The sequence below is a fragment of the Hoplias malabaricus genome, chromosome 12 (assembly GCF_029633855.1).
Source record: "Hoplias malabaricus isolate fHopMal1 chromosome 12, fHopMal1.hap1, whole genome shotgun sequence".
Classification (NCBI taxonomy): domain Eukaryota; kingdom Metazoa; phylum Chordata; class Actinopteri; order Characiformes; family Erythrinidae; genus Hoplias; species Hoplias malabaricus.
This window is the reverse complement of record NC_089811.1, coordinates 34353662-34371923: the sequence shown is the minus strand read 5'-3', so window position 1 is coordinate 34371923 and position 18262 is coordinate 34353662. Positions and strand designations below refer to the sequence as shown.

The 18262-nt window shown below is 41.7% G+C and overlaps 1 protein-coding gene across 1 annotated transcript in view; it reads left to right on the top strand.

The window, feature by feature from the left end:
- LOC136710728 (potassium voltage-gated channel subfamily H member 7-like) overlaps nucleotides 1-18262 on the top strand; it is a 71935-nt gene that overhangs the window by 10138 nt on the left and 43535 nt on the right. The window contains exon 3 of the mRNA XM_066686510.1: nucleotides 17370-17525. Within this exon, the coding sequence (XP_066542607.1) occupies nucleotides 17370-17525 (156 nt within the window). The remainder of the gene's footprint in view (nucleotides 1-17369; nucleotides 17526-18262) is intronic.

Below are 18262 nucleotides of genomic sequence, written 5' to 3'. Positions count from 1 at the left end.
TTTCAGCAGCACAATGCCAGGCATGGTTTTGTAGACATAGGGTGCATGAAATATATGACCTCTTATCTTGACAGGCACACATCCGCCACTCAGCAGTTGTTTTTGATATGACTTCCCTGCAGCATGAATAATTCATAATTTTGTGGCACGCTTATAACCCTGTGTAACCCTGTGGCAGGGTTAATGAGTTAAATGTGTAGATTTGTCTTTTTGGTAAGAGTTGCTATCTTGCAGGTGTTGTTATATTACTTTGTAGTTTAACGTGTGTCCTGAATGTGGATGCTGACATTCGATCATGTGCGTTTGTCCATGTAGGAGCTAAAGGCATAATGGACTGGTAAAAGGCATGCTGTGGTGTGGAGATGCTGATAGATATATGGCATGTGGCGAACGAGGGTGCAGGGTTTCATTGCCCTCGTCCCTGGGGCTTCAGGGCCATGGTGCCATGCTTCGTTCCACGCCATGGATGACTGCTGCTGGGACAGCCGCTGGGGATTTGCGGTGTAGGGGAGGTCTAAAGGTTCGGTACAGTAGGTGTGCTTCGTGAAAGCGGGACGCTTGCCTCTGAAAGGACAAAATGAATTATTAATGCGGCTCAGCCTCTTTGGTTACTTCTCTGTCTGTTGTGAAACAATTATGTGTTTGGCTCGATCAGCATCTAGGCATGTTGAGGAGTGAAGTCAGACTGAGAGTAATGAGGTTAGTGTGCAAATTAAAACCATATCAGGTTTAATTTGAGCTCAGGTGATATGTCTGCAGGGAATCTCCGGCTTATCAGGGAATTGAACTAGATAAACACAGATATTACAGTTTACCGCCATCTTTATCAATCATTTGTGGGCTATTTTAGTCAGTTTTTCCAAGAAGAATGGGCAAGAATTCATTATCTGTAAGCGCTTCTCCAGTTCAGGGTCACAGTGGGTCCAGAGCCTACCTGAAATCATTGGGCACAAGGCGGGAATGCACCCTGGAGGGGGCGCCAGTCCTTCACAGGGCAACACACACACACTTACACCTACGGACACTTTTGAGTCACAATCCACCTACCAACATGTGTGTTTTTGGACTGTGATCGGAAACTAGAGGATACCCACGTGGACACAGGGAAAACACACCAAACTCCTCACAGACAGTCACCCGGGGCGGGACTCGAACCCACAACCTCCAGGTCCCTGGAGCTGTGTGACTGCGACACTACCTGCTGTCTGTTAATTAAATGTTAAAGTGAATTAACAAATTACAGAATTAATTTTTTATTGCATTTTTAGGAAGTGTCTCAACTTTCTGGAGGTGTGGTTTGTTTACTTTTCAGTGTAATTCAGTAGACATGGTGCTAGCACACCGCAGCTGTGTGGCCTGGTATCAACGGCCGAAAATATTCTCACAACCAGGATATTGAAATAAGATATTTGTTATTACTTACACAAATAAATTACTTTCCTCGTAATTTGATATAGTCTGTATATGGGAATGTTTGGTTAGATGTTAGTTAGTTAAAAGGACCAATTACTAGTCTGTTCTTACAAATAGACATTGAAATTGGAGTTCAGCATCTTTTTATATAAGTAATTGTTAGATGGCATGGTTTAGTTTTTGTGAGGATTGTTGGTTAGCAACTTGTAGATGACCACATTTGGTTTGTCGTTTGTTTTAAGTCTCAGTAGTGTTCTGAAGTGTTAGGATATAGAATGCTAGATCTTTAGAGGTTAGAGGACCAACACAGAGCTGCTGTGATTTGGGTGGTGGATCATTCAGTGCAGAGACACTGGTGTAGTAGTGTGTGTTGTGCTAGTACAAGTGGATCAGACACAGCAGTGCTGCTGGAGTTTTTAAACACTGTTCACTCTGTTAGACACCTACCCCTTTGGTCCACCATGTCTGTTGCTGCACAGTTTGTGTTGGTTTTCCTCTGTTCATCAGTGGACACAGGACGCTGTTGGTTGGATATCTTTAATTGTTAGATTATTCTCAGTCCAGCAGTGACACTGACTGCTTTAAAAACTTCAGCAGCACTGCTGAGTTTGATCCACCTGTACCAGCACAACACACGCTCAAAGGGGTGTAAGGGGTGCAAGCAGTGTGTACAGAGCAACAGATAGATTCCAGTCTGTAACTGTAGAACTACAAAGTATCATTTCTTTAAGATGAGTATGAAAATTAAATTTTACCTCAGTGATATAGTTTACTTGCTCTCTCCACTTGAGATTCATTACATGTGTTTCCCTTGATCAGCACTTGAAATGAAGCCTTCAAACAACTCTGCGTGAGTGGCAGATGGAGAAAGTGATAGCTCATCAAGGGCAAAACGTCATTATACAACTGCCTATGAAAGAGTACTGGTCAGCTCAGGGAGGACCTCTTGAAAGCCATCCAGAGGCATCCTGGCCATCTGTTCCACCAGTCCTGCCAGGGCTAACTCCCATCCTTCTCTCCTCATTTCACTCTCATTGATATCAGTGGACTGAAACCAGCGGTGAATAGGCCTCTAATCTGGCTACACACAGTGGTGATGCTCATCTAGGATCTTGAAATGGTGACAAGTTAGATGTAGTCTTTAAAATGTGGATGTAGTAGGAAAAAAAATAACAGCCTCGACGCACAATGCATCATCACTCACAGTAGGAAATACCACTAATCAAGGTTTGGCAGAGTGAACTTGCCCTGGTGTCTGCATATTAAACAGTGGGTGTATTGGAGCACTGCCACTAGTCACTCAGTAGTCCATGCAATGACTTCAAGCGACACTGATTAAAAATGAAAGTAGGCCGCAGCGTCTGGCTCGCAGCGACCCCAACAAAACTAGAGAAAACCACATGGCCACCAGACCGCAAACAAAGGGTTCGTCCCTCTCCTTCCTCTACTGCATTGCTTAGCTCTGATTGGTTCGTTCCCAATGGCCGTGCATTAGCTCCAGCGAAACAGCCCTGCAACTCTAACCCTGTCAAAATGGATCAGGGAGACGCACAGGGGCACAGAGACGACTCACGTCTCCTAGAGTCCTGCTGAGGATTCCTCCACCCGCTTACCTCCATATGATTGTCAAGAATAATGAAGAAAACAGACTTCTTTGCTGACTTTTACCTTCAAAATCAGACCGAGCAAATGGCATTAAAACCTGTGATCTGTGTTTGACATCTGAATGTGTTTACCAAATGCTCGTGAGGCTGAATCTCTTTCTAATCCATTAGGTCCATTCTCCAGACCATTGTGAGCTGTGCCCAAAGACTGGACAGCTGTTTAAGACATTTTAAAATGAACCGGTCAGGCCTTTGTTGAAGTTCAGATTGTCCCTAATGCTCTGCTTGTGGTCATTGCTTTGTAAACCTTTCTGCATTCGCATTGTATTATGATGCCGGTGCATTATCTTCATAGTGTTCAAAGGACCTGCTTTAAAATGACCATCTGCTGGAGATTAAGTGAGTGTACTCATCAATCAGAGTCCATCCGTAATTCATTCAGAACTCAGCTGCCCAGGACAAAGCTGAGCTACATAGAGTTCTGTTATTATGTCTCTTCGCTGATGCAACATTAAACCATCCCTCTTTAAATTGAATTACACATAAGAGAGCAGCAGTGAAACATGCAGCTTCAACCTTTCGCCTGAGTCATTATGCTCTGATGGCTTCTCTGCTGACTGATACGGCTTTGCGTGGTGGAGAGTCAAACAGAGACCCATCCGTCAGCTTCGTAATGACTTAACACAGCCTTTCCTGAAGGCACAGCTACAATGGGGCTATTTTTAGCCCTAATGCCTTCAAACGCCTGTAACACTCACAGCAAATGAAACACAATCTTTTTTTCCCCGGGGATGCAGAAAATCAATGGCAAACATTTGAAGCAAATGGGGGGAAGTTCTTTCAGGATATTGGCCAAAATTGCTGGAGATCCATGAAGATCTAGAGAGTACTGAAGAATCTTTGAACACTCCTCTTAAAGAATAGTGTGTGATTATGTTGTGTTCTGAGGAAATTGCTTTGGCACCTTTTTTTTTTCATTTTTTTATGATTTGTTCTCCAATAAAGCTATTATTAAAATGGCACATTTTTAAAGCTCTGTCCATTTTAACATCCTTGTCAATAATGAGACAGATTTGACTGCTGTTGAAGACATGTCTGCACATGCCCTGCTCTGCTCTCTTGAAAACAACTTTATTCAAATCATTTTATGGAACATACAATAGTAGTGTTGCAACTTTATGCTGTTGTAGTATATAATACTCTTTGAAAACATGCACAATCTACACTTTATGGACGAACGTTTGCGGACACTTGCTCTTGAAGCGTTTCTACTGAAAAGGTTTTATCAGGGACTTTGTCTATCTTTGGTACAGTAGAATCCGGTTATTGTAGATTACACTAGATGATACACAGTTGCTGGGAAAATATGATTTAATCATGAGAGCATTAATGAGGTCAAGTATTGATGTTGTATGATTTACTTTGGATCACTCCAGCTCATCAACATATTAAACTACTACTATTCAGCCCAACTTTAGCAGGTTTATATCTAAAGAGTTATTAGCTGGTTTTCTAAATGGATAAAGATTAATTATATGGCACCTCTTATACGTAAGATCTCCTTGTGAATTTTTCCTCTTCTAGTCTTTTCTTTAACTTGTCTTTGCCAGGTTCTTCAGCCACAGAAAACACTTGTTCCAGACGATGCAGAATTTGACACTGCTCAGTAATCGATGCACAGAGCCTAATCATATTCATCCCCAGTATAGTGGACTAAATATCAAATAAGGAACCATTATGTGCACAGATGGCTGTTGGTTATAAGCCTTATAGTGTTTCATTGCACTTAGTGATTCAGGAGGCTTTGATCGTTTTGAAAAAAAGAATAAACCCAGATTGTCTTCTGTCTGAGGAAGAAATGCTAATGTTTTACAGTGCGTTTTCTGCTATGTTTATGGATTTGTGGTGCAATTTCTGCATCTCAATGTGAGATTTAAGTTTTTCCAACAAAAGCCCTCGGTGTAATGTTTCAGAAAGGATGGAATTTGATGAAGCTGTAAACACATCTTTGATAAGTTCCTTAGTAAGGGCCAGTCTGGTCTATTGACGGCATCTTGGGCTTCTATGGTTTAATTATTGATGGTGGAAATAGGAATCTAATTAAATTTCCATCATCATGAAAGGACAACAGGCCTCAGATCAGTGGCCAAGTACAGTATATGCAGAGTTGATATGATGAGCATGGAGCTGTACTGTAATTAGTCTGAGGATCCCTCACCTCATCTCTCTGTTTTAACATGGGACTAACTTACAGTTTAGCCTCTAACTCGAACCCTGTTCTTAATATAGTTTTATTCTCAACTGGACAGAAATATTGAGCCTAGATAAAAGTATAACTTTTAATGCAACTCATGTAACTAATTATAAAGCCCTAGACTTTGAGGTTCTCAGGGACTGAGGAATCCCGAAATAAGATATTTCAGAAAGGGAGGGAAAAACGGGTTGTGTTTCCACCGAAGTATTTGTGGATGAGAAGGAACAGACAGCCCAGGTTCTCAGTTGCTTACTGACCCCAGACCAGCTTTTTAAGAGAGTGAGGGCCTTTTGACAGGTGTGTTCTTGCTCTGAAGGGAAGGACTTTTCCTTCAAAGTGATGTACACAATGCTAAACGGCCCAGGAGGGTAGATGTAGTCGAGTGGAAGAATGAGAGTCGATAAGATTTGCATCCCCCTGCTGCCCAGACCGTTTGACATTCCATCAGGCTTAGGCAGAGGGAAGGGCAGCTGAAAAACTAATGCATTTTATATGTGTATGAGTGAGAGGGCCTGTGTTTTTGTGTTTTAAAAATGACGTGTTGTGACTACCATGGACAGAATATTATATTTTCTTTAATTTATTAATTATTGTTTGTTAATTAAATCAAGGATATATTCTACATTTTGGAAAGACTCTTTAAATATCATCACTGTCCAAAGATCACTGTGCGTTTTTAGTTTACTACGTCATTTGTACACAGCAGTATGTAGTAAATTAGCATTTAGCAATTAGCAATTACTATTTCGGAGATATGCTTTTCTTTAAAAGCAAATCTACTAAAAAAAAGTATAAAAACTATAAAATTCATAACTAATGTAGTACATAAAATAAACAGTTACCCTAAAAGTACATGGCATATATTTAATGGCTGTTCCCATTAGAAATAACGTGAAGTAAATGCGGTCTTAGGATTATTGCAGTAAACACAGAGAACATACACATAGCCACATCTTGACATTTATAATAAGACAAAATATCTTTTGTTTCTTAAATAATATGAGGTCTTGTAAATATTTAAGCATGCTTGTGTGTGTGTGTGTGTGTGTGTGTGTGTGTGTGATATGAGTAGTGATCTAGTGTGTAATGAACACTTTGGACCCAAGACTTACCCTGTCTCATCTGACTCTTTCAGTGAAACATAACTCAGGTTAGAGTCGATGTACTGTATGGAGGTTGTGGGTGACGTTCATGCGGGTCGCAGTAAATTATTCTACCTCTGACACTCCAGAAGCTTTGCAATCTTAAGCCAGTGGCCTGATTGTTAACATAAAGGTCCTAATGGGGCAACAGAGACTGAATTCTACTGCACCTATTACCCCTCCTGGATCGTTGTATTAAGGTTTAACTGTGATTAGGTGAGATAACAGAGGGAGAAGGCAGGAAGTTAAATTACTTTAGTTTCCCATGTCATATTAAGCAGGAAATGCAATGCAGAAACATTGAAACTTAATTCCCAGTACACACAACGTTTATAAAAATAAAACTCTTTTTTTGTTTAAAACAGTACTGACAGCCTAGCAGTGTCAACCACACTCAGGAGCTGTCTGAAACCAGACATTTCGTCCTCGCTTCTGAGGACAGTGTTGCCTACAGAGCACCACCCGTAGCCTGGTAATAGTTCTTTTTTTCTTTGTGTTCTGATGATGTATCAGGCTCCTGAAAGCTTGTCCCATTTTAACCGCCACACCTTGTAATAGAGGACAAGGTGACACTTGAAAACGAAGTGTAGAGGTAAAAATAAGAAATGGATTTGGGCCTTAAAAAAGTCCTTAGCGTCTGCACTCGTTTTGTCAAACACTATTTCTGTTGTTATCACATCCAAGGTGCAACAAAGTGATAAATCTGTTAAATGAGGCACTCGTTAGCCACTTGTAGCACTGTCTGTTGGGGATGGGATACGAAGGGATGTGATTGGCTGTTTAAAAGCTAGGGCGGGAGCAATTTGGGACCAATTCTGGGTATTTCTTCATGTGCTTCCCTGGCGGTTCACATTTTGTATAATTTTTTTATCAATATTAATGACATGTCTATTGTGATTCATATCGCTACTGTTTAATGCCCCACTACATTTTAGACACATCTCATGGAACTGATTTATAACTCACTCAGCAAGTCACTCACTCTCCCAGGTTTACCACAATACTCTGTATTACCAAAAGGGGCAGTGTCCACATCGCAAAGATTTTTACACACTGAAGCATAAGTAAAGAGCGGGAGTGAAGATGGTCCAAGTTTAAGTGAAAGAAAGGTGACTTTCAGCATGGTACAGGATGGTGGATGTTCCACACTAACCTCTTCAGTGAACTGTTCTTTCTCCATCTGCTCCAGGGATAGACTGGGCTTTTTAATGAAGAATGCGCTAAAGCCTGCTAGCTGCAGGAGACATTTAATCACTTCTGCTTCACTCTTAACCATGATACAAATCAATGGTGTGTATTTGGATGTGACGATCAGTTGTAATTATGAACTACACTGCAAAAAATGAAATATAAGCAAGCAAAATTTACGTAAATTTAGTGTATATATCTAGTGTTACTCGTTTGGAAATTGTAGTAAGCATATAATACGATTATTCATCTTATTTCTTACTTATTTTTACCTGTTTTAAATCATTTTATCTACAGAAAGTGTCTTATTCCATTGGCAGATATTTTTTCTTAATTCAAGAATTAACAGAAAATGTTGCTTAAAAGAAGCAAAAATATCTGCCAATGGAATAAGACACTTTCTGTAGATAAAATGATTTAAAACAGATAAAAATAAGTAAGAAATAAGATGAATAATCGTATTATATGCTTACTACAATTCCCAAACGAGTAACACTAGATATATACACTAAAGTTATGTAAATTTTGCTTGCTTGGATTTCATTTTTTGCAGTGTATAATTCACAAAGCTGATCATAAAGTTCTTAGTAAGCAGAGTATGAACTAAAAGCAAGTACATGTTTAAACACCACGTATGCTATTGGACACGTTATTAAAAACATCATGAATATTCAGTACTCAGTAAAAGTCAGACACCACACTTGATTTATTTATTTATTTATTTATTATAAACACCAGAAGCTTCTTTGGTTAATTTGCAAATGTTCATTTTTTTTTGTTTTGTAGCCTTTCACAATAGTAGTGTCACATCCTGGCCCAATCTTGTTTGTTTTCCCCCGCCATGTGCTCGCTTAGCACATGGCTCTGTCTGTCTGTTATTGTCCATGTCTCCGCCTTTGCCCCACCTTTGTTCCACCTCCTTGTCCTTTACCCTCGTTATCTGTGTCAGGTGTGTCTCATTTGTTCATGTATTTAAGTTCCGTTGTGTCACTTCCTGTCATTTGTATTGTATTGTTTTGCTTGCTATATTCCTAGTCGTGTTGTTTCGTGTTTTTCCAAATTCCTTTGTTTCCAGTTCCTCGTGTTGATTCGTTCCCATATCTAATCATGTTGTTTATCATCTGTTCCTCGGTTCGTGTTTACCCTCAAGTTCGTTTGTGTTTGTTTTGTTCTTTCGTTAATAAAGTATCTGTGTTGTAGCGTGTGCGTCCGCCTCATGTCCAGTCCGCCCCCGTGATCCTGACAAGTAGCTTCTTGACCATATGCTCAAACCTATAATATTGATTTTTTTTTTATTTAGTCTTAGATGTGCATTTCCTGCTTTTCACAATTCAAGTCTTATCACTTATAAATGTTAAAACTTAGAAACACTGGTCCATAAAACCTCACCCATATTTCTTGACATCTTCATACACTTCCTTTCCCATAGAGTTGAGGTGTTTTCTCTCAAAGCTATTTTTTAATAGTGACAGATTTGCATAGGAAATGCATTTTCTCTGTCTCTTCTAATATGTCTGAAAATTCATAATTTTTCCGTTGTTTTCTTTGACTTTCCACATTTTAATATAAGTGAATTACCTCCTCAGCAGAGGTGGCACCTCAGAGGCTTGTAATGATGATTTGAGATGATTAGAAAAGTCATGCAGTTGGAATAAAATCCTGGAGTGGATCTTTTTTGCGTTTTAGTTTTTTTTCCACTCTGTTACTCAGTAAAAAGTCCTGGAAAAAATGATATGGGAAATCGGATTGCGGTGGAATGGACTTTAAGTTTTAAGTTTTCTAATCTGGAGATTCTACATGGTGTTGTTATGTAGTGACAACTCTTTTAACATGACTGGGTTATGTGCGGCCATGAGTTCTTATTGCACTTTCCATGACTTATTGACTTGCTTTGTCCAGCCAAGACACTGGAGATGAACTTCTCATGTGTCTGTCCCTCACCTTCATGGTGTCCCTTATCGCAGGACGGTTCTACACTTGCATGTGTGATATCTGATGCCAGTTATACGCCACTCATTGTCTACAACACTGATCAGACAACCTTCATTAATGACGTTAAATGTCATGGCCATGCGATATCTTAAAGGTGATAACATTTCTAGATTATCTACTCATGATTACAGTGGAATTAACTGGACAGGAGAGCAGTGCTGTTTTAAAACCAGGTTTTGCTCATTAGAGGCACTGAAGAGTCTCCAGAGATCTGTACTGATATCCTTCCTCGATGTTATACCTTGCATCAAGACCATTTTAGCATTAATGTATGCCAAGGCAGTAACCCAAATGACTGAGAATCTGGATAAGCTTACAGTACCAGTCAGTACTAGTTTGGACACAATATTCTTAGTAGTCATTGGAAAAGGGCTATTCACTGTATAGAGCTGTGTACCAGCCCCTACCTCTGCACCACACAATGGTCTCGAACACATTAAGAAGGTGAGCTGTTCGAAATCTTGATGAGATCACAGCTGTTCACTGAAAACCATTCCAGGTGACGACTTCATGAAGACGACTGAGAGAACGCAGAGAGTGTGCAAAGCTGCCTTCAAAGTAAAAGCTTTGAATATTCTAAAGTATAAAACATATTGTGGTTTGATTAACACTTTTTTGTTTACTACATAATTCCACATGATTTTCTTCATAGTTTTAGTGTCTTCCATATTCATGTACAATGTAGAAAATAATAATTAAAAAAAACATTGAATTATTCATTCATTCATTATCTGTAACCCTTATCCAGTTCAGGGTCGCAGTGGGTCCAGAGCCTACCTGGAATCATTGGGCGCAAGGCGGGAACACACTCTGGAGGGGGCGCCAGTCCTTTACAGGGCAACACACACACACACACACTCACACCTACGGACACTTTTGAGTCGGCAATCCACCTACCAGCGTGTGTTTTTGGACTGTGGGAGGAAACTGGAACACCCGGAGGAAACCCACGCAGACACAGGGAGAACACACCACACTCCTCACAGACAGTCACCCGGAGGAAACCCACGCAGACACAGGGAGAACACACCACACTCCTCACAGACAGTCACCTGGAGGAAACCCACGCAGACACAGGGAGAACACACCGCACTCCTCACAGACAATCCTTCGGAGTGGGATTTGAACCCACAACCTCCAGGTCCGTGGAGCTGTGTGACTGCGAAACTACCTGCTGCGCCACCGTGCCGCCCAACATTGAATTAGATGATGTCCAAATTTTTGATTGATACTGTACATTCACAACATGTGAAAATGGCTCAAAACAAAGGAAATCCTCCCTAAGTGGTCGTGGCCAAATATTTGAAATTTCTCTCTCTCTCTCTCTCTCTCTCTCTCTCTCTCTCTCTCTCTCTCTCTCTCTCTCTCTCTCTCTCTCTCTCTCTCTCTCTATATATATATATATATATATATATATATATATATATATCCCGGGTCATTTCTCATTATCACAATATAGCTGCAGGTTTTTCTGTGTATGGCTAGTGCTTTTACGAGTGTTTACATTTTGACATTTGGCACAAACCCTTAAAACAGCAGACTGACACAGTGACACCAGATCCGTGTTTGATGAATTATTCATAGCAGAACAAAGAACCTCAATGTCAATAGTGAACGTAATTGCTGTGCCACGTAATGGTGGAATTTTGACACCATAAATATTTAAAGTTGCATAATGTAAGACCAATTCCATTCTTCTTCAAGTCATGTTTTCAGAATGTCACGACGAGCTCAGAGTAACCCATAATTATTGAAAATGCATCAAAAGATTTAAAACTAAAAGAAAGGAAGCGATTTTGCAGGGTGCTCTGTGCATGTACTGTCTAAAATGTACAATGTGGTTAGGTGTAGAGTGTGATGAACAGATGACAGAGGCAGAATCTGCAGAGCATATTATAATGATCACGCCGCATAACTCCACCAGAATTCATCATGTTGTACCGTGTACTAAAGTCAGAGACCTCCCTTTGTCTTGTGCACCTAAAATATATAAAGGAGATGTTTCTGTGGAGATTAGATATTAGATAATCCCCTGAGGAAATGACAAGTGAAATGAAAATAAGTGAAAAAAATGTAGACTTATTATTTGTAAATAAAAAATATATATATTAGGAGACAGAGAAAATGGGACTCATGCAAAACCATCAGAAAAACAGCATTTAAGCTTTCATCTTTGATAGACAGGAGAAAATGAGGCTCTGCTCTTCTTTCAATAAATTCACAGATTTCTCCTTTCAGAGGGGAGAATAGGATGGGCCTAAAAGTGCATGTCAAAAATATTTAATGCAGAGTCTGTATTGATGACTGGTGTGATCAGGAGAGGCACACAACTAACTTCTAAGGCTTTGGAGATGGAACACACATGCTCAAAAATATGATATTATATTTAGCCATTGAGACTTCTGTGTAATTCAGAGTTTTTTAAAAATATATTATAAAATATATTATATATATATTATATATATTATATTTTTTTTAATATATTGTTCTTCATGACTATAACACACCGGAAATCACTGGGAGCAAGGCGGGAAAACACCCTGGAGGGGGCGCCAGTCCTTCGCAGGGCGACACACACACACATTCACTCACACCTATGGACACTTTTGAGTCGCAAATCCACGTACCAATCTATGTTTGTGTACCGTGGGAGGAAACCGGAGCACCCGGAGGAAACCCACGCAGACACAGGGAGAACACACCACACTCCTCACAGAAAGTCACCCGGAGGAAACCCACGCAGACACAGGGAGAACATACCTCACTCCTCACAGACAGTCACCCGGAGGAAACCCATGCAGACACAGGGAGAACACACCACACTCCTCACAGACAGTCACCCGGAGGAGACCCACGCAGACACAGGGAGAACACACCACACTCCTCACAGACAGTCACCCAGAGGAGACCCACGCAGACACAGGGAGAACACACCTCACTCCTCACAGACAGTCACCCGGAGGAAACCCATGCAGACACAGGGAGAACACACAAAACTCCTCACAGACAGTCACCCGGAGGAAACCCATGCAGACACAGGGAGAACACACCTCACTCCTCACAGTCACCTGGAGGAAACCCACGCAGACACAGGGAGAACACACCAAACTCCTCACAGACAGTCACCCGGAGGAAACCCACGCAGACACAGGGAGAACACACCACACTCCTCACAGACAGTCACCCGGAGGAAACCCACTCAGACACAGGGAGAACACACCTCACTCCTCACAGTCACCTGGAGGAAACCCAAGCAGACACAGGGAGAACACAGCAAACTCCTCACAGACAGTCACCCGGAGGAAACCCATGCAGACACAGGGAGAACACACCTCACTCCTCACAGTCACCTGGAGGAAACCCACGCAGACACAGGGAGAACACACCAAACTCCTCACAGACAGTCACCCGGAGGAAACCCACGCAGACACAGGGAGAACACACCACACTCCTCACAGACAGTCACCCGGAGGAAACCCACTCAGACACAGGGAGAACACACCTCACTCCTCACAGTCACCTGGAGGAAACCCAAGCAGACACAGGGAGAACACAGCAAACTCCTCACAGACAGTCACCTGGAGGAAACCCATGCAGACACAGGGAGAACACACCACACTCCTCACAGACAGTCACCCAGAGGAAACCCACACAGACACAGGGAGAACACACCACACTCCTCACAGACAGTCACCCGGAGGAAATCCACGCAGACACAGGGAGAATACACCACACTCCTCACAGACAGTCACCCGGAGGAAACCCACGCAGACACAGGGAGAACACACCACACTCCTCACAGACAGTCACCCGGAGGAAACCCACACAGACACAGGGAGAACACACCACACTCCTCACAGACAGTCACCTGCAGTGGGGTTCAAACCCACATCCCCAGAACCCTGGAGCTGTGAGATATGGTGTTTTTTTTAGCCTTCTGGGCAGATTTTGTATTCAGCCCTTAGCTTTTACATCTCTCTACTATCCAAGTGTTTAACAAAGCTTTCTCCAGCAATGAGCAGAACTATTAGTCTGACACAGCTAATGTGCTCCAACAAGAGCTGGTTACAGCCAGCGTACTGCTAATGAATAGAGAGTAGTATGGTAGATGTGAACATGTGTCCGGTGTTCTGCTGAATGAATGTCCAAGAGTGGGCTGAGATACAAGGTTTGCATTTGCAGCAGCAGGAATCTTTTGATCTGCCCGTTTTTGTGCATGTCAGGTGTCCTCCCTGAAGGACAAAGAGAGACAGAGAGAGATAAGAGTGAAAGAAAGGCTCTAAGCCCTACCAGACACCAGTCTACATTGTAAATATTATCTATTTAAAAGCTGGCACTACTAATCTGTTCTTCGTAATTCCTGTCCTGTGGAAACTCTGATATAGGTGAACGTTACAACCTCTCAGTGCACAGTATTCATGCATGTTTACATGTTTTACAGGTTTGGGTGTCCCACTTAAACTATCAGAATCAGACATGTATAATTAGTTGGGTTTTCCAAATTATGCCAATAAACATGAACAATGTCTAATATTCATTGGCTTCTGCATTTACCATTTAACTCTCAGGAGTCACTGATCACGGCAGCGTGTCTGGTTCCAGATCTGACACATGAAAACAACGTCTGAGCAAAAGTACAGGCTTTGTGTTTGTTTTAAAAATTTTCATCCATTCATTATCTGTAACCTAACCTGGGATGGGGCGATTGTGGGAGGAAACTGGAGCACCCAGCAGAAACCCACGCAGACACAGGGAGAACACACCACACTCCTCACAGACAGTCACCCGGAGGAAACCCACGCAGACACAGGGAGAACACACCACACTCCTCACAGACAGTCACCCGAAGGAAACCCACGCAGACACAGAGAGAACACACCACACTCCTCACAGACAGTCACCCGGAGGAAACCCACACAGACACAGGGAGAACACACCACACTCCTCAGTCAATCACCTGGAGCAGTGCTCGAACCCACAACCTCCAGGTCCTTGGAGCTGTGTGACTTTGACACTACCTGCTGCGCCACTGTGCCCCTTATCTCTTAATTTAAATGTGATTTTAAAAAATTGAATGTAAGCGCTGCAATTATTTTAATATCTTCTTTCATTTTTGGCTTATTATAAAACGAGGAAAAAAACTGGAATCTAATTGCTCTTCATTGCCAACTGAATACAGTAATAGGGAGGGGCAAACCGAGAGAGAGAGAGAGAACACAGAGGAAAGGGCTGAAGAAACAATACCAAATACATGCATGGTAAACATTGTTTAATGTGGCATACAAAGTCAAAGTCAGAAATACACATATACGGCCAAAATAAGCCAAGAGCGAAGAGCTATTTTAGTTACACTGAATGGTGTTACAGGATCATTGATTCAATCTAAAATCTTTGACAGCATTTAGTGGTTGCATTTATGAGTGGGTTCTTCAGCAGGTTTCTGGGGGTTTTCATGTATGCATTTGAGATGCAGTGACCTCAGTCTTCTCCACAGTCACATCAGCCTTCTTTGTTATTAATCTCCCACAGGTTGATTAATAATCTAATCTAAGTTCCTATCATGTTTTATGGACAAGTGTTTCAATACCCCATGAGCCCACAATCAGTAACTCTGCTACAGGAGAATATCCGTGTTCCTGTCTTGTTCCAGCCCCTAAACACTTTATGAGTCTCTGGATATCTCCTCATCAGGAGCGACATGGAGGAGGGGCTTTTTTGCTAATGGGTTTCCTCATCTCTAAAGGGCTGCTGCAAGAGGGCAGAGTGGATGAACAATAGGGGCTGGATTGGACTCAGAACAGAAGTAGACAAAAGGGGAACATTAATGTCAAAGGGGACAGATTCATGGTGCTCTTTTGTACTATTTTCTCTTTGTTTCATCTCAACGCCGGGCTGAGCCAGCAGCGCTCTGATGTAGTCAAGGCAGCTGCGTGCAGCCACTGGGTCATGGCTACACCACAGAAAAAATGCCCAGGACAGGCCACGACCTCTGACTCCTCTCTGCACTTCACTGTTTCAACCACCAATCACACTCGGTACCCACCAGCCTGGCTTACATCACGCCCTCACTCACTACCAGCCATGTTCCAAAAGCACTGCTCAACTGAGTGTCATGAAAGACATAGGGCTGTTAGAATGGTACCATTGACAAATGCATTTATGTATGTTTCATTTTGTGTGGAATAAGGGGTGAGCGGTTTCTTTTAAGCTAAACTGAGTTGGGCTGTTGTTGAGAGGGGTTTGGACTCCATCTACTGCATCTAGCCACAACTCTAAGGACTTTGACATTGCACCAAATAATGCGTCAATAATGTTTGTTTTTTGATTACAATAAATGAACTCTAAACTAAGCCAAATAGCAAAAAGCAAAATGTTAGTGGCTTAGTTAGTGAGTTAGGTTGCAGTTATATATGAACTTATATATGTCTGCGTGGGTTTCCTCCGGGTGACTGTCAGTGTGGTGTGTTCTCCCTGCGTCTGCGTGGGTTTCCTCCAGGTGACTGTCTATGAGGAGTGTGGTGTGTTCTCTCTGTGTCTGCGTGGGTTTCCTCCGGGTGACTGTCTGTGAGGAGTGTGGTGTGTTCTTCCCGTGTCTGCGTGGGTTTCCTCCAGGTGACTGTCTGTGAGGAGTGTGATGTGTTCTTCCCGTGTCTGCGTGGGTTTCCTCCGGGTGACTGTCTGTGAGGAGTGTGGTGTGTTCTCCCTGTGTCTGAGTGGGTTTCCTCCGGGTGACTGTCTGTGAGGAGTGTGGTGTGTTCTCCCTGTGTCTGAGTGGGTTTCCTCTGGGTGACTGTCTGTGAGGAGTGTGGTGTGTTCTCCCTGTGTCTGAGTGGGTTTCCTCCGGGTGACTGTCTGTGAGGAGTGTGGTGTGTTCTCCCTGTGTCTGAGTGGGTTTCCTCCGGGTGACTGTCTGTGAGGAGTGTGGTGTGTTCTCCCTGTGTCTGAGTGGGTTTCCTCCGGGTGACTGTCTGTGAGGAAGGCATGTGATAACCTCCTTTCAATAGGAGTGAATAAAATTTACGTCAAATATTTTGTAAGGTTTCACAGAGGTGATTCATCCTGTTTCAGTTTCAGCTGCATTGTTCTGTCAGTTTCAGTGATCACATTTCCTAGTAATATTTTAATAAATCAGTCTACAGTTTGTCCAACCATCAAAGCACTTTTTCAATTCCTGTTCCAACCAGTCCACACTTTTTCCTCATCTGTGAAATTGATTTAAGCATTATGATCATTGAACGCTCTCTGCTGATGCACATAAATATATGTCACAGAACTGCAATCCACATTGCGCTGGTTATCAAACGGCAGGTTTGCTTTACATGATATATGCACAATTCCATGAAAACTATATGAATGTAAAGTCAATTTATGGTGGAAAAATATCATAAATATTGTATTCTTTCTCACTATTCTAATAAAAACACATACTTCACATGCTCCAGTGACTGTCTGCGTTAGATAGAACTTTTTCAAAATATTAATTATGAAGTGACTGAAGTGTGCTGAATTTATATTGCTCAACTGTTTTCATGTCATTATTTCTCCCTTCCTCTCCTCCACTGTACTCTCCACACGTCTCATCTCACTTCCTCTACCCTGCCACTCAGAAACCTAGACTCATGTTTATTACTGGACTCGGCAATTAAATCAGCAGATGTGGGGTTATAAGGGAGATAAATTAATTAAGGAAGAATGAACAGGATGGAGAGAGGTTTGAAGAAACACAGATGTCTTTCTTGTCTCTTCCTCACTCTTTTGCTTTTTCACTCTTTTTAGGTTCGGTGTTCCTCTGCAATACACACATCATCCCGGTGAAGAATGAAGAGGGCGTGGTGATGATGTTCATTCTGAACTTTGACTACGTGCTGGAGGAGGACAGCAGTGATTCTCTGGAGAGACTCAACCTGACTCCTCCTGCCAAATCAGAGTACAGTGAGTTCAGCTTCATTTAGCGTTTAAGGCCTTTAACCGAGCTGTTTTTTCCCCCACACTTCCAGCATTTAACTAATGGGTTCAGGCTGTATTTTATATGAAATGCTGAAAACAGCTCTGTGAGGCCCTGCCCCTTGAACCATAGACATATTATTTAACGGACATTAATCTATTGTCATATTGTTCAGTAACTACTATGAATTACAGGAAACTACAAAATTGGTTTGTGTATTCTAGTGTTCCAATGTAGTGTTCCTAAACCAGTTAGGAACTGGTTAATTAGTTTATTTTCACAGACTCCATAGGCCTGATAGAATTGAAGGCTCAGAAAGCAAATAGACTGTAAATGTGTTTGTACAAATAAAGTAATGGGATTTTACTGTTTGTGAGTCAGTAAAAATGCTAAAATATATAGCTGTGAAATAACAAACAATGAATTATCAGAAATGGACAAGTCCAAGTTCAATGTTACATTTTGTCAACAGCGTGAGCAAGTTTCACACTTAAAATGTTTGTGAAACAACAGCAAAATGTGCGTAAAATCACAGAGGAATTTCAGAGCTGTTCTCTTCTTATATTCTTCTTATAAGAAGAATCTCTAATCTAAACACATGATGTATAGGAAAGACCTCACCTTGAAGTATCAGCTAATTTAGCCCATTTAGTGTAGTGTGCATAGTGCAGTGTGAGTATATGAGGATTTGTCATTGACTCTGTGAGGTGAAAAAGGTTAAAGG